This window comes from Otolemur garnettii, unplaced genomic scaffold (genome assembly GCF_000181295.1).
Source record: "Otolemur garnettii isolate 467f Iridium unplaced genomic scaffold, OtoGar3 scaffold00004, whole genome shotgun sequence".
Classification (NCBI taxonomy): Eukaryota; Metazoa; Chordata; class Mammalia; order Primates; family Galagidae; genus Otolemur; species Otolemur garnettii.
Genome location: NW_003852399.1, coordinates 19,714,621 through 19,737,174, shown reverse-complemented (window position 1 = coordinate 19,737,174; position 22,554 = coordinate 19,714,621). Strand labels below are relative to the sequence as shown.

General features: G+C 39.5%; 1 protein-coding gene across 2 annotated transcripts in view; it reads right to left on the bottom strand.

Moving 5' to 3' along the window:
- Window positions 1–22,554, bottom strand: part of RSPO2 (R-spondin 2) — a 139,045-nt gene that overhangs the window by 64,118 nt on the left and 52,373 nt on the right. The window contains exon 2 of one of the 2 annotated variants that reach the window (XM_003782411.1): window positions 13,059–13,247. The exons of the other annotated variant lie outside the window; for it this stretch is intronic. Within the exon in view, the coding sequence (XP_003782459.1) occupies window positions 13,059–13,247 (189 nt within the window). The remainder of the gene's footprint in view (window positions 1–13,058; window positions 13,248–22,554) is intronic. 2 annotated transcript variants of the gene reach the window in all.

Genomic DNA, 22,554 nt, shown 5'->3' with positions numbered 1-22,554 from the left:
CCAGGAGTTGGAGGTTGCTGTGAGCTGTAATGCCATGGCACTCTGCCCAGGGGGACAGCTTGAGGCTCTGTCTCAAAAAAAAAAAACGGAGGGAAGAGAACAGAGAGAGAGAAAGAAGGGGAGGGAAGGGAAAGGAGAGGGGGAGGGAAGGGAAAGGAGAGGGGAAGGACGAGTGTTGTGGCAGGTGCCTATAGTCCCAGCTACTTGGGAGGCTGAGGCAAGAGAATCTTGAGCCCAAGAGTTTGAGGCTGCTATGAGCTGAGAGAGAGAGAGAGGAAAGGGAATCAAGGAAGGGGAACGGTGGGATTAGAGCCTGCTCTGAAAGCCAGTCTATTCTCCTGTATCCACCATGATCTGCTCAGTGGAGTCCATACACAGATACGTGTTAGGGGTGGAGAAAAATACATTTCCTTATATCCTCACATGCTTAGAGAGCACTAAAGCTTGTCTTTCACTAGATACAAAGTCTTCTAGTCCGTGACCAGTGACATAATTATTACACTGCAGCACTGATTCTCAAAGTCTAGTCTCTGAGCAGACATGGGAGCATCACCTGGGAACTTGGTAACCATACAAGTCCTCAGGCCCAGGGATCGGAAACTCCAGGGCAGGGATCCTGCAACCTGTCTTTTAACAGCTGGTTGTGACACACATTTTGAGAACCACCTCAACTCTGAAACGGAGCGGTGTCAAGCACAGTGTATCAATAATGCACAGTTCCTATTTTGGGGCATGACAGAGAGGACAGATGCGAATTCCTGGTCCAGAGTGGAGGGGGGCAGGTCGCTACTGAGAAGGAACACAGGATGAAGCGGTTTGTGGGCAGGGAGAGTTGAGAGGAGAGTTGAGACACATAGCACAGGGGTCACCCCCAGTTTGTGCAAGGTGGTCCTTTTTGCCACTGACTAGGTGGGGAGCTCTCCCCACATGCGCTCCTCTGCTTTACATAGTCTTGGTCACTGGTTCACCATAGACATGTGATACAGTAGTTTCCCTCCCTCCAGAGTCAGGTTTAACTGCACTGCCGTGCCCTGGTGAGTATTTAAGCATGATAAATATTCCTGAGGATAGCCACATCTCTAATCAGTATTAATGAGAGGTGTAGGATGAACAGCACAGCAAGGAGACCCCAACCGCATCTTACTTAAAACAGACTCAGGAGTCCAACACTCTAGTGCACATCTCTACATGAGATGCCACCTCAAACTTAATGTTTCTAAACCTGAACCCCTTGTCAATCAAAACCGAAGTCAATAGCAATATCTAATAAGCCCCTGCCCCGCAGTGAATGTCAGCAGCAGTACTGCGAACCTTAAAATCGGAAACCTGCAAGTTATCCAGGACTCTTCCCTGTCTGTTACCTCTGGGTGCAGTGAATCGCCAACTTCTGCTAGTTCTACTTGCTCATGTCTTGAACCAGTCTCCTCCTCTCTGTCTCAAGTGTCACTGCCTCAGCTACAATCCCCACTTCTGGCCTGGGACTAACGTAACAGCCTCCTAATTAATCTCCTGCCTCTTCTCAGACCTACTCCTCTAGCAGCTCCCTGCTGCCACCAGGGGTGTTCTGAAACCAGAACACCGTGTCTTCCCAGTGAAGGGAAGAATCCTCCACCCCTAGCATCCAGGATTCCCTTCCTCAGACTTCATGTTCCATCTCTCAGCCGTCTGCTATGCCCACCCTTCCCCTCCTACTTCTATTCACCCAGCCCCCGCTCCAGGGAGGTTTCAGGTAACACAAGCTCTGGGAACTCTGAAGACTCACCCACTCCCAACTTTAAGTAAGCCAGTGCCACGTGCTTACCCCGAGCACCCATCACATCACATCACTGTTCCTGTCACACTGGGTTCCCTTCAGTTTTTATAAAAGCACACATTGCCCCAGCCTACTACACAGAAAGCAAGCACGAAATACATGTGTGCTAAATGTACAAGCTACAGTATGCAGAGTCGAAACCATTCCCTAGACTACAATCTGCCCCTCGCTTTCCCCACTAGATATTAACAGCGCAGAGAAGGTCATGCAAGTGACCCTTCCATCAGGCTCCCTTAATTCTAGCACTGTCTGTACTCCACAGTAAGGAATTTGATAGAGTATTACAGCCCTCTAACATCCAGCCCTAGTCCTTTTACTAGTTTAGTTTGCTAAAGATTAAACTTAAAGAAAAGTAACTGTAATGCAATTCATGGTTTAGAACATCCTGCTTTAAGTGTGATGAGAATGCCAGTCCCCCTCAGTTTGAATCCTGTTGTCTTTATTTGCCACAACAACAATCACTGATCATCTCCAGGTCTCCCATCAGTCCTTGGGACTGGACCTTTCACCTCAAGTTCATCCTTTCCCTCTGAACCTGGAATGCTCCTAACTCTTCTCCAACTCACCACCCAGTCTAGATGGTGAGGCAAGGAGAGAAAACAGCCAAGTTCCTCAATTTTCCATGACTGTTCTATGGTCCTTTTTACAACTCTGCAACACACCTACCCTATCGGCCTGTTGGGCTTTAGCAGCACTTTATGTGATGGCTACTGAGGTCTGATCCTGTATCAGCTTCACGTGCACACTGATGATCTCCAGAACATTTTTAAGTATCTTCTAAATAAAAATGTTCATCATTTTAAAATTTCTCCTATAATACCCCAAATACTTGCATTACACCAAGATAGTTGTTAGAGGTATCATTACAGATCTTCAAACACACATAATATAAAATGTATGGTACACAGACTAAGTATATTTTTGTCCAGTTTTCCAGATTTGATTTAAAACATTAATGAACATCTATTAATTTTAATTGCCTAATGCATCATTTAATTGTATCATGCAAAAATGAAAGGTGATTCTAAATGCACTCAAACTTGTTACATAGTAATTCTTCAAAAGCACTTATCTTGGAGGTCACAGATTAAGGCCTAGTTATATTTAATAGTGGATTTTCTTGCATGTTCAAAATTATTCATTTTTAAACCTATGCCATTTCAAGAACACAAAATACAGCATCCTCCTCGCCTAAAAACATTTTTCATAAAATACCAAGAGTAGAATCAGAAAATGTAGTAGAAATAGTTAAAACAAGAAGCAAATTCATTGGATCCAGAGTTACAAAATATCACATCTCTGAATTTTTGTTTATAAAAGATTTTTTAAAATGTACTGTCTCTCGCAAGAAAAGTGGATGTATTATTTTCTTATATAGAAATTTGGAGGTTTGCAAAAGTTTACGGGTTCCTTTCTCTTAATTTAAGCATATTTCTGACATCTTCCTGACACATGACAAAAAAGAATCCTTACCCTTGACTGACATGAGGTAGATATGATATAGATAGATGATTAAATAAGTGTTTCTAGCCAATGCTAATTTCTCCACCTATGTTTTGGGCTCTCCCTTCTTCTGTCCCTTAAGTCATCTTGTTTCCTTCATCATCCCCTCTTCTCTCCTCTCAATTGGATCTTTCTCTCTCTCTCTCTCTCTCTCTCTCTCATACACACACACACACACACCCTGATCTGTGCGTCTCCAACTATCATCAGATACTCTTTTTGATAAGTCTAGCAGAGAAAAGAACGAGCATCTATAATCACAGTTACTGTAGCTGCTTCCCTGCGATTCTCTGGACTCCCCCAAACCAAAGCAATCAGGACAGTTCCTTAAAGAAAACAGTGAAAAGACTTTGTGAAGGTCAACAGCACTATTGTTTAAACAGTGCAATTTTGACATCAACCACTTGTTCCTCCTTGAGCTTTCCTACTTCTGCTGAGACACCATCCTCTGACTTTCTATTTTCCTAGTAACTTAGTCACAGCCTCCCCCACCAGCTTTTCTTTGCTTGCTGTTAAATGTCAACATTTTTTAGGGTCTAATCCTCAGAATTCTTTTCTCCCCCTCAGTCTGTTCATCTCTTGTTTGTTCCAGTAATTCAGTTCAGACCTCCCTTGGGGAGGCGGGATTGCTGCGTGTAACTGCCCACTGGATATCCTCACCAGGATGTCTCAGAATCACCTTGAGCTCAGCATGCCCCAAATCAATTCTACCATCATGACCACTCCCTCCAATAAATATATTTTCCCTCCTCTATTTCTTGATAAATTCTACTCTCTACTGTTAGGATTTTTGCTTGGGAACTCATCTTAATTTTAACCTTTACCATCAACCAACATCCTCCAATTGATCATCAGCTCTTACTGATTCATCCCAAATCTCTCTATTCCCTCATCTTTATCTTCACTATGACTACCTTACTTAAGTCATTTATTCATTCAATAAATACCTACGGAGCACCCACCATGCTCCAGAAACCATCATGCATATCAAGAGCCTGGACAAAACAGACCCAAATCCCTTCCCTCCGGGAGCTCACATCCGAGTGGGAGAATTAAACAATGAAATACAGAAGTAAATTACAGAGTATGTTAACTGGTATGTGCTAAGGAAGAAGGGAGAAAAGGAGTGAGGAAAGAAAGTGAGCATGGATCAGGAATGAAGAAGGAAAAAAGGAATTAAGATTCAAATTTTATATAAATTGGCCTAATGGAGGAAATAGTTCTTTTTTTAAAAAAACCTAGATTACTGATCTAGATTAACTCCCCTTTAATCTACCTTTCATGCTGCCAAAAAAACTAATAATTCTGAAATCCATAACCTTGTCATTCCCTTATTTGAAATCCTTCAGTGACTACATACAGCTTTCAGGAAGATGTTTAAACCACCTAAATTTATCACATAGGCCTAGTGATCATCTAGTCCCTGCCCGCCTAATAGAATCATTTCTGCTCACTCCATGGAACTGGACTCGATCATCTGCATTTTGTTTAATAATGGATGATGTTTTGTGACGTCATGCTTTCACGCATTTTTTCCTACCTGTAATACTAAAAGCTCCCACACCATTCATAAATGTCTTACCTTTCATTATTGCAATCTACTCAAACTTTAAAAAGCATCTTTTACCCAGTTTAGTTAACTTTATCTGGGAAATAAAACTCTATAAACTATTTGGCATATTTGTTTGGGGAAAAAGTGAGAAAAGGTATATCTAAGAGTGTAGTTGGCACAAAACAGAAGTTAAATATTTATCAGCTTTTACAACATGCTATATTGAATTGGTCATATGTCTTTTCAACTAGTGCAGAGTTTCTCAGCCTTGACACTGCTAGCATGATGAGCTGGATAATCCTGCACTGCAGGAGGCTTTCTCAACCTCAGTAGCTTCCACCTGCCAGACACCAGAAGTACTGCTCAGGTTGCAGTAACCAAAAATGTCTTCAAACATTGCTAAACATCCTCTTGGGGCAAAACCACCCCGGTTAAGAATCACTACATTAGACCATCAACAACTCAAGGAACTAATTATTACTTATTATTATATTGCCAAGTCCCTAGTACTATAGTAGCACTTAGTAGGTCTTCAATAAATCATGTCAGTAAGATCCAAAATCCTGCCTCCTAGCAATACATATTAGTTTTGCCTATTTTTAGAAACATATGTAAACACCCATATTATTTTTATGGCATCTTTCATTTAACACTACATTGTGAGATTCATCTGTGTCACTGCAGGTTAACTGCAGTTAATTCATTTCTACCTTTATATACAAGTATTTGTTTTAATTAATATACTGTATCTTCTTACATATTCTATTATCTGGACACTGAACTGTTTCCAGTTTGCAGCTAGTATGAATAGCATTGCCATGAATGATGTTTATGTGTGTTTTGGTTACAACTCAGGATAGTTGTGCCAAAGGAGGAGAGAGGTGTGAGGGTAAGTCAGTGAGTGGGTAGTTAACATTCTTTCTTGATGATAGTAGAGGTTACATGTATGTATGCACTTTGTGATAGTTTTAAACTCTTCATTTATGATTTGTGAACTCAGAATTCTGCATGATACTTCATTTGAAGCTTTTTCATTACTAAGAACATGACAAATAAAAAAAGGGCACGGATTCTCATTAATATCCAACAATGCCAATATTCATGTGAAAAATAGATGGTCATCTTCATTTGTATCAAATAAAAGCACACTAAAACAAATGCCATTGGGGGGGGGGTTTCTTTGAGACAGAATCTCAAGCTATCACCCTTGGTAGAGTGCTATGGTGTCATAGCTTACAGCAACCTCAAACTCTTGGGCTCAAGCAATCCTCTTGCCTAAGATTTTCTATTTTTAGTAGAGACAGGGTCTTGCTTTTGCTCAGGTGGGTCTAGAACTCATGAGCTCAAGCAATCCACCCATCTCAGCCTCCCAGAGTGCTGGGATTACAGGTGTGTACCATGGCGCCTAGCCAACAAATGCATTTTTATACTTTTAGTCATTAATGATCAGTGAGAAGCAAGGGAAAACCTCCGCTGTTCCTCAAGAAATGAACTGACACAACTTTCTAGAAGGCCATTTAACAATATATACCAAAAGCGTTTAAAATATGGATTATGTTTTAAAGTTCATCTAGGAGAAATAAATCAGGCAAATGTGTAAAAATATGGATGTATGAGAGAGAACAAGAATTTATAGACAAGGTCGGCAAGATGGTTGACCAAAGACACCAGATGTCAGAGCGTCTCAGTAAGAAGGAAAGCTTTAGATGAAAGGGAAAAACAAACACAGACTGGGTGTAATTCTGAGGGAAAGGTGCCAGAGCCTACAAGAGACACCATGGGAAGAAGTTGTGCAGAATAAGGAGGAACAAGATAATCAGAGGTCAACCCCGGAGAGGATTGGAGTCCAGCAAAAATGGCAAGTGGAGTGGTTTCTCCCTCTCTCACATATATGAAAATCAACACACTCCTTAGCTGTTGGAGGGGTTTTCTGCCCCCACAAGCCACAAGGTTGCTGCTGCCAATTAATTCAAAGCTTCTTGTGCCCAAAGGACCAGGCTCCAAAACCACCTGAGGCGCCTCCTGTCACCACAGATCCAAGCGAGGTGTGGGAACCACACAGCTTCTCTATACACCATACATCTTTGTCCTCCCAGGGTCCTTGGGCCCCTTAGTTTCTTCTTACTCATTCCCACATGGACATTGACCCAGACTATGGATGCCACAGGGGTCCGATGGATCCAGGGCATCTACATGACCCAGAGCCTGTATATTTCAGGTGGTCTGCCTTCAGAGAATGGGAAAGAGATGACCAGAGTGCTATATTTCCTCCAGTCAGGTTCTTTTCCTTCCTTTTCCCTTCCCTCCCTGACTTGCAGTTCCCAAGAGACAACTGAGCCACCACAGTGAGGCTTCCACAGAGTGGGGTTCAGACCTTTCCTCTTAAATTCCTACAGTGAACTGACAGGTGCTTGGACTATAAGCTTCCTACTCACAGGCTGCACTGTTGCTGCTTCCCTGGCAGAGCCATCACAGCAGGGCACACCCCAAAGCAGAGGGTCATCAAACCTGCTTGAGCACCCAGGGCTGCTTCTACCTGGCATGGTCAGGAATTGATCTTTGGAGACCTGGGAAGAGACCTGCAGGCTAGATCTTATGCTCCAGGATTTGATCATCATGGAGGGGAGATTTGTGGACTAACCTTGGGAAGAGAGGGAGCCCACATGGCAAAACCAGGAGGAAAGTATAGGGTGGTTTCCAGCTATACTGTGCTTATAGAGCCCCCCTCACTCTACAGGCAGGCTGTGCCCTCAGCCTGGGCCAGAATCCAAGGTGGGGAAGTTACCAGCACCCATCACAATTGTGGGGTAGCTCTGTTAATTTCACCTCTTGCCTGCCAACAGACCCAGAGGGAGACCAGGAAGTAGAGGAAGAAAAGAATGATTCCCACTCCTGGCAGCCAGATTGTAAATCTCCGAAAGCCCTGCCTTCACAGAAAGTAGACTTTCTGGTTGGTTGGGGCCACTTCAATCCCTCCCTGATGGCTTTTCCCAGGCTGGAAGACCACTGACCCTTGCATAAAGGGCTACCTAGCCAGCTTTTTTTTTTTTAATAAGAGACAGAGTCTCACTTTGTCACCCTCAGTAGAGTGCTCTGGCATCACAGCTCACAGCAATCTCTAGCTCTTGGGCTTAGGCTATTCTCTTGCTTCAGTCTCCTGAGTAACTGGGAACTACAGGCACCCGCCACAATGCCCAGCTATTTTTTGTTGCAGTTCAGCCGGGGCCGGGTTCAAACGCACCATCCTCAGTATATGGGACCAGCCCCCTACACACTGAGCCATAGGTGCCGCCCTAGCCAACTTTAATGCTGCTTGAAGGCAAGCTCATTCAACCCACTTCTGCCCAGCCTCTGCTATAGCAGAGAATAAGGATTCACCTGGAAGTTTCAAGGCCCTACACACCACCTGGGACATTTGAGCACACCAATCACAGATCCCAAAACAACACTGACACTTGTTCACTCTGGTACTTACAAACAGAGGCTATTATAGTAAGTCCCTGAGTTACAAACATCTGAGTGACCTACAACTTACACTTATGAACAGAAGCTATTAAAGGTAAGTAGGAAAATGTATCTGTTCCAATTTACATATAAATTCAACTTAAGAACAAACCTATAGAATCTATCTCATTTGGAACCTGGAGACTGACTGAACAGCAACAACAGTCAAGCAGAGTCCATATCATTCAGAATAGCTACAAAGAAAATAAAAGACCTAGGAATATACTTAACCAAAAAAGATCTCTATAAAGACAACTATGAAACACTTGAGAAAAAAAAAAAATCACAGATGACACACAAATGAGAAAACACATCATGCTCATGGATTGGTAGAATCAGCATTGTTAAAATGTCTATATTATCTAAAGTGATTTAAAGATTCAATGTATTCCCTGTCAAATACTCATCTCATATTTCACAGATCTAGGAAAAAAAGTTGACACTTCGTTTGGAACCAGAGAAGAACTTGAATAGCCAAAACAATCTTATACAAAAGGAACAAATCTGGAAGCATCATATTCTCAGACTTCAAACTATACTGCAAGGCTATAGTAACCAAAACAGCATGGTACTGGCACAAAAATATAGACATAGACAAATAGAATAGAAAACCCAGATATAAAACCATCCACATACAAACACTGACCTTTCACAAAGCAGATAATAATATATAAACTGGGAAAAAGAATCCCTTTTCAGTAAATGTTCTTGGGAAAACTGGATAGGCACATTCAGAAAAATGAAACAGGATCCATCTCTCAGCACTCATAAAAATTAATTCAAAATGGATAAAAGAATTAAATTTAAGGCATGAAACCATAAGCATTTTAGAAGAAAATGTTGGAAAAGTTTTTAGATATGAGCCAAGGCAGGAAGTTTACAATGACCCCAGTGGCAATCACAGCAACAACAACAATAAATAAACAGGATCTGATTAAATTAAAAAGCCTTTTCAGGCTTACAATCCTAACATTCTGTGACGCCAAGGTGGGTGTATTGCTTGAGCTCAGGAGTTTGAGACCAGCCTGAGCAAGAGCAAGACCTCATCTTGACTAAAAATAGCTGGGTGTTGTGGCAGGCGCCTATAGTCTCAGCTACTTGAGAGGCTGAGGCAAGAGGATCACTTGAGTCCAAGAGTTTGAGGTTGCTGTGGGCTATGACACCATGGCATTCTACCCAGGGTGACAGAGTAAGATTCTTTCTCAATTTAAAAATAAATAAATAAATAAATAAAATAAAATAAAAACAAAAAACAAAGCTACTTCACAGCTAAGGAAATAATCAACAGAGCAAATAAACAATCTACAGAATGGGAGAAAATGTTCACAAGCTAAATATCCAATAAAGGGCTAATAACCAGAAACTACAAAGAATGAGAAACTACAAAGAACTCAAGCAAACAAGTGGGGCGGGGGTGGGGGGATCATAAAACCACATTAAAAAGTAGGCAAAAGACATGAACAGAAGCTTTTGAAAAGATGGAGAAAAGACCAATAAACATATGAAAAATGCTTAACATCACTAATCATCATGGGAATGAAAATTAAAAGCACAGTAAGATAGTAACACCTTACCCCAGACAGAATGACTTTTATTAAAAAGTCCAAAAACAAGAGATGTTGGCATGGATGCAGAGAGAAAGGAACTCTTATACACTGTTGGTGGGACTGCAAATTCCTACAGCTTCCATGGAAAACAGTATGGAGATTCCTCAAAGAACTAAAAGTTGACCTAATCGATCTAGCAATCCCACTGCTGGGTATTTACCCAGAGGAAAAAAATACGCTTTATCAAAAAGACACACACTCAACTGTATTACAGCCCAATTCATAATTGCAAAAATGTGCCATCAACTTAAATGCCCAGCAATTCATGAGTGGATTAATAAAATGTGTTATGTATAGACTACAAAATACTGCTCAGCCATGAAGAAGGATGACTTAATACCTTTTCCAACAATTTGGATGGAATTGAAGACCATTATCCTAAGTAAACTATCTAAAAGAAGGAAAAACAAACACCACATGTACTCACTATTAAACAGGAACCAATGAGCACACGGGTGGGCATAGAGGGAAGTAAAACTTAATGGAAATTAGGAAGTAGGAAGAAGGGAGGAAAGGATGGTGGAAACCTACCCAATGGGTACAATGAACACTATCTGGCCAACAGGACACTTATGACCCTGATTCAAGCATTAGAAAACTATCCATGTAATCCCTATAATATTTTGAAATAAAATTTTTAAAAAGTGACACACTAAGGTAGAAAAATAATTTATATAAGGATATTTTTCATAGAACTACTTAGTAAACAACTAAAAACAAATTTTCAATAGAAAATTAGTTGAATATATCATGTAGATATATTTAGTAGAATACATGCAGCCATATCTAATACTATATGTTCATAATTCATTAAAACAAGTTACAGAACAAAATTATGCATTTTTAAGTGAGGAAGACATAAATATGCCTAGAAACAAAATTTTAAGAAAAGCTAAAAGCTTTACTTTTGTTATCTTGGAGAAGTTTTGTTGTGTTTCTTTTTATTAAGGCCTATATACCCTCTAAGCTTTCTACAAGGAATATGTATAACAATATAAAGTTTTATGTAAATAAGTTTATCAGTGAATGTGAAATGAAAAATGGAAAAATATCACTTAACACAGCATCCGTGACGATGGCGGCTTCTAGTGCCTGTTAGTATATCTACTTGCAACCTTCATCAAAGGGTCACTGGGAACACTGATGGGTCTTCATGAGCATGGCTGACTCCTACGTGCTTTATACTGTACCAATAAGCCAACCTCAGATATCATTTCAGAGATCAGGAGTTCCTTTAGAAGAAGGCTACACTCTTCCCTTGCCTTCCTTGTCTAGAATAAATAATGGTGGACCCAATCAACCCCTCACAGGTGGTCTTAAAGCAATCTGAACAAGAATCCATTTCAAGATGGACCCTATTCTTCTCTGGAAATTCATAAATTATGAAGAATTACTAGGCAGCCCAAATCATATACCTTAAGGACAAACTACATAATTTCAAAAATTATCCATGTATTGCTACTTGTTGGAAGTTATATTCCTATAGTTATTAAGCCAAAAAATTCTATGAAATAAAGGTATACCCAAATTACCTTTAAGCCTAAATATTTCTGTTTCTGCCAATGGCAAAATTATTCACCCAGTCACCTTAGCTAGAAACTTTAAGATCAATTTTAATTCTCCTTCTCCCTGTGCAATTAATCACCAGACTTCATCGATTCTATTTTTAACATCTCTGGAACTCATTACCCACAAACCCTTCCTCAGAACAAGATCTCTAAATTGCAACTGCTACAGCACATTTTCTCAGTTTCTCTTCCTCTCCAACTCATCTCCTTCACTTCAACTAGAATTATCCTAAATAAAGTCATCGCTTAGGTCCACTGCCTGCTTAGTACCCTCAGATAACACCCAGACTCTGAGCCTGGCACTCCACACCTTGACCAGTTACACTCCAGCCCAGGAGGCACACAATAGTCTACACCTTTCATCCTGCAAAGCTATTGCTCTCCAAGGTCTTTAGAAAGGTCCAGGGACATGTTTGCTTGTCACAGTACTTTGAGAACACAAAGTACATCTAATGGACAGGAACCAAAACCACTAAATGTCCAGCAGTATAGGACAAGACCGTGAAACAAATACCTTGTCAAAATGCCAAACAGCACCCCAGGTGAGACTTCTTGTTCCCCAAACACATTTTTACACATATGTGACCCCTCCTTTCTAAAATTTACTTAACCACTCCCCCAGCTAGTTCTGCCTTCTTCCAAAATATCCTGATCCTTGGATGACACAATTCAAGTTCTTATCTAAAGACCATCTCAGCAAAATAGCAATATACACATGTTTAATGATAGATCATTAAATACTTTCCTCATACAAGTGATTTAATGCTTTCTGCTATAGCACTTAATGTATTAAATTGTGATTAAACTGCTGACCCATTTGTCATTTTACTCCATGGTCCCCTTTTTCTTATCCCCTAAAATTTGAGCTCTTTAAAGAAAGAAATTTTCCTTTGGCATCTTACTTTTTTAAACCCCAATTTCTACAACTGACCTAATTCATTGACAGAAATGCATTCTGTAAGTGATTTTTGTATTAAAAGATGAAAAACTGTACCTCATTTCTAGGTACAAAGTGCCATTCCTTAGCCTTTTTCATAGCTGTTAAACTTACAACTCAGAAAGTTACACCGTTATCAGTAATGGTGCTTAAAGAAACCTAAAATGCATATATTTAATTACAGTTTAGTCTAAAGCAGGCATTATAAACTCAGGTAAAACAAAAAGAAACTGTGGTAAACCAGAGAGACTGTTCCCAGTATAAAGTAAATTCCTTTGTGATTTATTTTTTGTTTTTGTAAACACTGACAAGTATGCCCTACAAAGTTCTGCCTAACAAATGTTGAAAAAATAGTCATGTAATCTTAAATAACCAAAATATGTATAAGACTAAATGATATACTTCTTTATAAGATAGAATGTGCTTTTGTTCCACCCCACTTACTTTTGCAGGTTTGAGCTTAAACTATTCCTATAGGCTATTCCGAATAACCTTTCTTTTTAGTCAAAATTTCCAATTTAGCTCCTCCCCTAAGTCACATATGCAGCAGAACAGGACAAAGTCAAATGCTCACTTGCACATCTGTTCATGTCCGGGGCTCGGTGTCCGTAGTACCCTGAGGGGCAGGAGTGCAGGCACTCTCCATACTGACGCATCCCTTCTCTTCGAAGAAAGAAGAACAACTTCTGTTGACATCGGCTACAGCCATTGTCCTTTGAACAAGACAAGCACCCCTTGCAAACAGGATTTGACACATAACTAGCTGTAAAAGAAAAAAAAAAAGTTCAAATAGGAATATGATCAAACTTCAGGCCAATATATCATGCTAGAAGGACAAATGTTACTTGTCTTTCAGCCCCCTAAAAAAGGGTTAATAGATAAACTTAGAAACAAAGAGGAAATGCAAAGGCAGAATTGAGGCTACCATGTGAAAGTGAATAGTTCATGGAGATACCAGACCAGAGGGGAAAATGTATGGCCAAGTCAGGAATCCGGGCCAAGGAAAAGCATATGAAGAGCTGACACTCCCTCTGTGTAGACAAGGGTTGAACCACCTGTTGGCACATTACAAGTACTATGGCCCCTGCCCCAAATGGCCAGAGCAGAGGATTTTAACCCTGGGTTGAGGGCACCAAGAGAGTAAGCACAAGACAGAGAAAACAGAAGACATAAAAACCCCTAGCCTGCCCACGTCCAAGTGTGGGATCCCAATTGAAATGATCATTATAGCATGGGGTCCTTAAATCAAAAACTAAATACCAAATTGTCCAGATCCAGCCCAACCCAGAAAGAACAAAATACATAAAACTACCCTCTAAAAATTTTCTATAATCATAAGACTTTCATGAAAAACTGAAATTGTTTAAAGAGAAGGTTCTCTGTCCCACAGTCATAGTTGAAGCTAAACATACTTCCAGTTCCAAAGTTAAATGAAGTGCTCTTTTTCATCATAAACCACGCTCCATAGTAAGTATGGAGGAAAGAGACTGAAGAACCAAGAGAATCAACACAAATTAAAGGCTTTTCCTTTTGTTTTTATGTATCAGAAGCCAACTTTCATCTTGACCACAAAGATTTCAGAGTCAACAAATTGCGCCCTACTTTAAAAAATAAAAGGCATTAAATGCATTGAAAGCACTGCTTTATTTACTTGAACCTTGACAGACCTAAAGAATGAGAATTGATTAAGTAATATTTACCCCAGTCCATATCTTAGATATCTTTATAACCCTACTGTGAGGAATTCTCTTAAAACGGATGTGATGGGAGCCACACCCAACCTAAGTGCTCTCACCCTCCGTCCTCCAATCTACTTCAGCCACAATGCTGCTCAATGCTGAAGAATAAGAGCCCATGTGCTATTATTATTTTCTATAATTCAAAATTTCTTCCTCCAAAGCTACAATAGACTCTTCAGGTGAATTCACCATTGTCCAGCGTCAACTATCCTAGCAGCCTTCTCCATGTTGTAAATCAATAGCTTAGTAATTCACAAGACTTTCTCCATCCATTATATGGTAACTACATCAACCTCTGTGTCTAAATACAAGCACAAATAGACCATTAAACATGACTAAAGTAATTTACTTTGTCAGGATCTTAATAAGTCAAATGGCTCTGTCCATGGCTATGAGATTTAATTCAAATGTGCAGGTGAATAAACAGATCTTAATTCTCAGCTTTGATGACCATGTTTATTTGCTCTCTCTGTAAGCTTTAACTTTTTCAACCCTGAAGCCCGCTGAGACCCAGAGCCTGATCATTCCAACCAAAACACTTTTCTATATCTAGCCCCACCCCAAATTCTAAAGACGAAATACATCACGTAAAACATTAAAAATCCTGAAAAGAGTAACAATGATTCTAGCACAAACTCACACATGTCCTTGAAGGAAAAAAAAGATTATGTGGATTTAGTAAAAAAGGAAAACTATGAGGCAGAAAAAAGGTAATAATATCTATATCAGCAGCAATCATTATCAAGAGAAAAAACAGTGTAAGTAGAATTCTAATGAGCTGATTGTGATCCTTCTAAATTGCAAACTTTGGCCTTTTTACGAATCCTGATATTTTAAGTTTGATCCTTTGTTAAATCAAATCCAGTTATTCACATTTTATCTCATAGAATTTCGTGTAGGTGTTGAATTCCCATCTGTTTCCAATATACTCCTGACATTTTTAAAAAGTGTTCCCCTATTTCTGGAGTTAGCCTTTGCCAAGCAAGAAGAAATCTGAATTCCTTCTAGGTGAAGGCATCTGTTCCTGACAAAGGTACAGATTTCTAATTCTGAAAATAATGGGACCAAACAGTGGACTGTTGGCACCTTAGCCTCGTTCCATATTTGCTGGTTAAATAATGTTGCCAGTTCCACAGACTTTCTAAATGAACAATTAATACTAACTTCAATCAAGCTTATCACTAAATTGCTATCTCTGCCTAACCCCAAGTTCAAGGCATCTATTTAAAAAAGAAAACCTGCTTCTGGCACCAATAACAAGGAACTTGCATATGGGGTCCTACACAAATCAAGTTAGACTCAGACACTCCCCACTGGAGCAGCAACATTGAGATGACTAGTATGGACTGTCATCAGCTATACTACCAAGCTCAAATTCAGTTAAGCAATCAAGGTCATGAATTAATGTGCCGCACAAGATTTGACCAAAATAAGAAATGCCTTTTTTAGGGTACTTTCCTTTTTTACATACAATTCTAAATATTTACATGAAATATCATCATAAAATGTATATTCTGTTAACGTAAAGACAACACGTTTTAATACTGGATGTTCACCATTATAATCATACACTAGATAGAAAATATTAAAGTTAAAAATTAATAAAGCTTAGAGATAAAATTATAAATTTCCTTTAAAGTTCTAGAGGCTTATGATAACATAAATTCAATCTAGAACAAAATTTGAGTAACCAAGAGCAAAACTTACACTGAAAATTCCAAGGTTTTAGAACTTCTAGAATTAAACCATATTTTTTGCCAAATCTTTGTCTTTTGCCGTAAGTTCTTTAACAAGAGTAGTATTCTTAGATACAAGGCTTGTAAAGCTTTAACTTCCCAATAAATATTAGCTTTGAAAAATTCATATTAGTTACCTACAGATATTATTTGAAAATTAATATGATTTTATCCATCTAAATTAGAAGATTATATGCTTATATCTAGAAGTATTCCTTAAGATATTTCTAAAAAATTGTAAGCATATAGATATACAGAAATCATCTCTGGAAAGTTTAAATGTCTTTAACCTGATCATTTTGCTTCTGCTACCAAAATATGTATTTACCGTACAAAAATTCAAAACTTGAAGTAGAAGATCTTAAAGTATGGAGGGGGGGAGTTAAATAGAGTCACAGATCTATTTTACTACATGAAGTACTGACTCGGCACCTGCAGTCCAGTGGAAAGACTCCAGCCACATACACCAGGGCTGGCCTAAACAACAATGACAACTACAGAAAAAGAATAGCCGGACATTGTGGTGGGAACCTGTAGTCCCAGCTACGTGGGAGGCTGAGGCAAGAGAACCGCTTAAGCCCAAGAGTTTGAGGTTGCTGTGAGCTGTGATGTGACAGTACTCTACCCAGGGCTATATAGTGAGACTCTGTCTCAAAAAAAAAAAAAAAAACATGAAGTACTAATATCTTTCCCAAAAGTGAAGAAAATTACCACATATTCTAAGCCCCTAATTACTCTCCTGTGCCAGCACCATTTGAGCTGTAATCCTCAAAGATTGGCACCTCAGAAGTACATTTACGACCGTGATTAACTCTAGCACTGGTCTGGGTCATGGGCAGGATGTATTTTACAGAGCATGGAGAAGCAGAAAGTCTCTATGAAGTATGTGTCACAAGTGCTTCAAGTCTGATTTAAACAAAGGTGCCACAGAGCTCAGAAAACTTCACTGCAGGTTAAGGAAAGACAGTGACTCAAAATAAATGTGGGTGAGTCTTCTGGTTCTGTTTGAGGGCACAATGGATCTGTCCAGAACACGATTCGCCTTTTAACTTAACAGCTTACAGACTGCACTAAAATTCAAAACAATCTGCCAAACTAAAGAAGATTGGAAAAATGCACCACGAAACAAACCCTGTAGTCAGAAAAAAAGTAACTTTGGTTCAACACATTTTACCTTGAAGCAAAGGTAAAACACATGGGCCCCCTCAACACAATTCACCCAGAACATAAACCACGGATGCAAGTGGGGTTTGCACCTCTGCTGGCAGGAGACACAGGGATTCCCAAGGAGCTTCTGAAGGCACCAGGGCAATGCAGGGGACTTTTTTTTTTTTAAATCAGCATCTATCAGTCCTAATCCTGAGGACTCAACATCACAGACAGGTGCTCAATGAAAGCTAAAAGAAGGCCTCTAACATACCAGAGTCAGTCACTGCAGCCTGTGCCACCGTGAACAGCCCAGGTAGAACAGAGGAATTCCAATGGAGTAATATTTCCAAAACTGGTTATTAATGCCCAAAGTAGAAAGACACAAAAAAGTTACTATCTATAGACCCCAATAAAAAATGTAAATCATGGGCTCTCAATTTAGCACACACAATTCCCCAAAAATGGTGCAGTTGCTACAGTGAAGACTCCCTTTGGGAAACCACGCCCTATAAGAGTTACTCTTCACCCCCATACTCTTTGCTCCAAAGTTCTAAAGCATCTCCCTACACTAGATGTTAATTGACAGGTAAAGAAAGAAGTATACAATTAGGGATCTGAATTCACACCAGGACTAAACTATTAAAGAGGGAAAATGTGCCACCAGAACTCCAAGCTCTTGAGCTTGTACAATTACTACCACTAATAACATTAATCCCACAATAAAAGTCAAAAAAAAACACAGAGGATGGTTGAGGACTGCTCATTTTTCCACAAAGAAAGATGGTTAAGGGAAGAATCGTACGGTAGGTTCTATAAAATGAGCCACCTGCTTGAATCCATGAGAGAAAAGAATTTACTCCACAAAATTGTTCTAATGCCAAAAGAAAAGAAAGCTTAAACTTAGAATGTGTGTGACCCCAGAAGTCCTGGCTGGAAATGGCTATGCAGTACGGATTACTCATGCCAAGTATTGGCTTGAGCATCACACTTAGACAATCCTGGAAATGTTGACAGACTATTGATGTTAATGGGAACCCCAACGTGAGATCTAAATATATACAGTTATGAAGGTTGCAAAACCCCCACTCTCACCTGGGTCCAATGTTTACACAAGGAGATAATCCAATTATTCAAATAGAAAAGCACAAACTGTTCACAGAGCCAAATTTCTGTTCCACAAAGTACTTACTTCAATGCTTCTTATACTAACACTCCCTAAGAACAGTTCCGCATACTTCCAAACTTGTAACTTCAGTGCCATAGTGTCTGACCTATCCAAGTGCCTGTAGAAAAAAGTCTTCCCATCCTTAATCGTTTTTTAAAAAGAGAAACAAGGGTAGGGTGGAGTCTATTCCATATACACTCCCTTATTTTACTTATTCAACGATCAGTCGCATGCCACCTACTTCCTGGAATGCAACCTGGTCGCTAACTCCTGCTCACATCTCTTTCTCAATTTTAAAATAATAAATGAAAAGCAAACTAGATGGTTTATTTGGTGTCATAAACACAGTCCTCCAGAAAAGTCAATGTCATAACTTACTAAAGACTCCAAGTGTTTCAGATGTGGAAACTTCCATGGGTCTCACCGCTGTGTTTTAAAATCGAGAATGACCACTCTTCTTGGCTACACTGTTCTAAAGGTTTCTTTAAACAAAGATTAAAAAAAAATTTTTTTACAGTTGCCTTAAAGAGAAACATACCAACGAATGGTGAGGCTGACAATATTATGCAATCATTATCCAGGAATACACCATAATGGAATTAAAAAGGGAAAAGTTTTTAAAAAGGGAAAGTTGATTATCTGCAATGTCACATGTCCACAGAAATCAGAATGAGTCACTGCTCAATCTCCAGACTTACCACAGGACTTAGTTCTCAGTGTTTTAACTCATGCTTTGCCTTTTGCATTCATAAACTGTTTCCATAGACTTTGTTGATTTGCTAGCTTCGCAGCAATCCATACCTTAAACCCAGCTGGAAGACTAACTACTCGGTTCTTCTTCATCTAAGCAGATTCTTTATATCATGAGCAAGAAGAAATGAAAGACAAATTCAAAATGAAGGGTAAGAAAAGAAAACGAACACTGGGGAACAGGCTTGGAACACACTGCAGGTTCCGCGCTTTGCCCTTCTTGAAAATGCTTATTATGATGATTTCCATTTGTCAAAGTGAATAAACAGAATTTAAGAAACTTTTCCAATATCATACAGCGTATTCGTGATAAATTTGAATCCAGCTCTGACCTCTGACTTCAAAAGCCTTTCTTTCCCCATTAAGCAATCCACGTATAGCACCTGGGGGAGGGACATTATATTACATTAAAATGGCAAGAACTTTCTTTCAGATTCGGCCATATCTTTGTAATACACTCTCTGTACCTTCCCTCTATTTTTAGCTACAGCCAAATACGAGTCTCTTTTGATGATTAGTCACTAGGAGTCCTGTGCTAACTTTTACTTATAACCAGTACTGTGTAAGTCCCATAAACCCATAAAATTAAGATATCACCCACAAAAAACACTTCAGGATAAAACTGCTGATATATCAAAAAGGATAACAGGGGGAAACTGAGTTACAAGCTTCCTCTGGCAGACTTAAAGAGAAATCTTCAGCATTTAAATGGAAAGTGTTTTACCGTTTGGGCATACACCAAAAGGCCAGCACTTTTTAAAGAGGGATTCCCTGCTTGACAAGTTCAAAGAAAACAAAAATCACCCCCCAAACCATGCAATTTCCTGCAAATGGGCCATTCTCCTCACTGTCTTTGAAGACAGATCCTGTCCAAGTTAAGGGGCCTTTGAAGTAACACAGCAAGTACACCTATGTAATTAAAAAGCCTCAGTGTGCCGTTCAAAGGATCAAAATGAGACTTTACAGATGCGCTAAAGTTGGGGGGAATGGACTGAACAGGTTTGGAGAGGGACAGGCCATGATTCTCTGGAGCCCATGAGCAGTGTGCATATAGCTTCACGGAAAACTGTGAATAGTACCGATCACTCACAAAGTGGCAAAGCTCTATGCAGGTATGCATGCAGATATACACGTAGACCCATATACACACATTCACGTGTATACAAATGTAAACATATACTAGTTTTCTGAATCATCTGAGTATAATTTGCAGACATCCCACCCTATTGTCTCTAAATTTTTTCAGTGTTCAGTATGTATTTGCAAAACCGAGACACTGCCTGGCGGAGACCAGATTTGATACAATATTCTTTTCTAAATCCAGAGTTCATATTTATCCCAAGAATGTACTTTATAAAGTTTTTCATATCTACGTTTTTTTTTCCCCTAGAGTCTGATCTAAACATGTTGCCTTAGGCGTTCATGTCTCTAACTCTCCTTTAATCTGGAACAGTGCCTTCTAATTAGAAGGACACTTACTTAACCATAGTACCATTGTCGGACCTCAGAAATTTAATGCAAATAAAAGCAATATTACTATTCTATATTCATATTTCCTCATTTGTCCCCAAATGTTGTGTTTTTCCACCCAACCAGATGCCAATCAAGGGCTATTCATTCCGTTCGGGATTTTTTTTTTAGTCTCATTTAATTTAGAACAGTTCCCTCATTATTTTATTGTCTTGACATTGAGATGCTTTTAGAATAATCCAGGCCAGTAGCCTTTGTCCTATAGAATATACTACAAATCTGGGTTGGAATGAGTGCAGTCACATAATTGGATTCACTATTTTGCTATCTTTAACGTAACAATCCAATTTAGGCAGGGAATATCACCATCCGAATACCACGGGGTTAAGAAAGATACCACCCAAGAAATTATTCATTCCAAAGGTGGGGGGGAAGCTATCTTCATATAATGGAGAGATGTGGCCCAACCCACATTAACCAAGTGACGAAACTTACCACCCGAAATTGGTCAAACCGTGTGACCCGCTGTGATGCCCAGGCATTACGCACCTGCCGAGAAGCCTTGTCACAGGCTTCTATGTTATATTAATGATGGCAAAATAGCGAATCCAATTAGTGACCACAATCGGGCAAATGCAGATTTGTAGTGTATTCTATAAGACAGAAGCTAATGGCCTGGATTCTTCGTGCAATTCCTTCGTAATCACTAAATCTCCAATTTTAATTTTAAGGGATCCAAAACTTGATATTATAGCAACCTGTTTCTTCTTTTTATTTTTACTTACAGTGCCCTAAGAGCACGTATCTCACAAGGAGGGTAGCAAAGGGAGACAATAAAGAGCTAGTAAATAAAGACGGTGAAAAGTCTGGCTCCTGCTTGTAATGAGAGGGAGCCTGTAGACTCGTGCACACGAGCACTCACATCTGTGCTCACATCTACCCGCACACACTCAGACCAAGGCCGTGGAGTAAAAGGAGGAATTAGCTCCTCTCAGAGCAAATGAGTTCATCCTTATGGTGGAGAAGCCTTTCTAGGCCCACCACATAGGGTCACACACTTCACAGCTCCACTTTAACGTGGCCATATTTTCTCCTCTAGAAAATTTAATATGAAAGTCCAGATTTCTTGCATTTTCCCCCCAATAATCAGACGCCATGGCTCACTTTCCTGCCTGATAACCATGAACGAGAACTTAGTGGCAGCTTCCTCCATAAATCAGAGTCCATCTATTTAGAGTCCATCACTGTCCGTTGTGTACCCAAGACCTTCCCCTCTCACAGAAGCAACTGTGAAGCCTGGCATCTGAAGGTCCCCTTCCATAACCGACAAGACACGAGAGTTCATGCTGCCACGTTTCCTAACATCCAACTCACTGGCAGGGAGGTTTGAATCATCTTACACACCATTGCAAACCTTCTCACTGCATGTCACTAATCATGAGAGGATGACTTTGTAACTGTACCCTAGTAGAGTTGACATAAACAGATGTTATCATATAACATTAAAACTTTGATTTACATATTATAAACACTTTTGAATGAATGCTAATTCCATAGCTATAGCATACAAATACACTTTGTATAATCGTTTGTATATTCATAGGGAAACTAAAGAGTCTCCTGAAAGGCTGTGACAAAATCATAAGCTACAAAAGAAAAAGTTTTATTGAAACGACACACACGCTTCTCGGTGGCAAAGTGCATAACAAATGGAAACAAGCTGGAAAAGGGTATTGCAACATGCAAGGGTAAATTTCTTGAGTAAAGACTATGTGCAAATCAGTATGAAGAAAGGTCCTTCTAAAAAGCAAACCAAGCTATTAAAATAATTAATCAAAGACATGAAAAGCTATATAAGAAAATGTATCCGACCCGCACGATGGACAAAATGCAAATCAAAATTAAGACCTGGGCCTCAACTCAATATTAAGGTTTAGGAGGTTAAGGATTTAAAACACTGGTAAGTATTTAGGAAATGGGCATTTCATATGCTGTTGGTAGTAAATTGTTATAAACCTTCTAGCATACCATTTCGCAGTACTGAACTTTTCCTTTGACCTA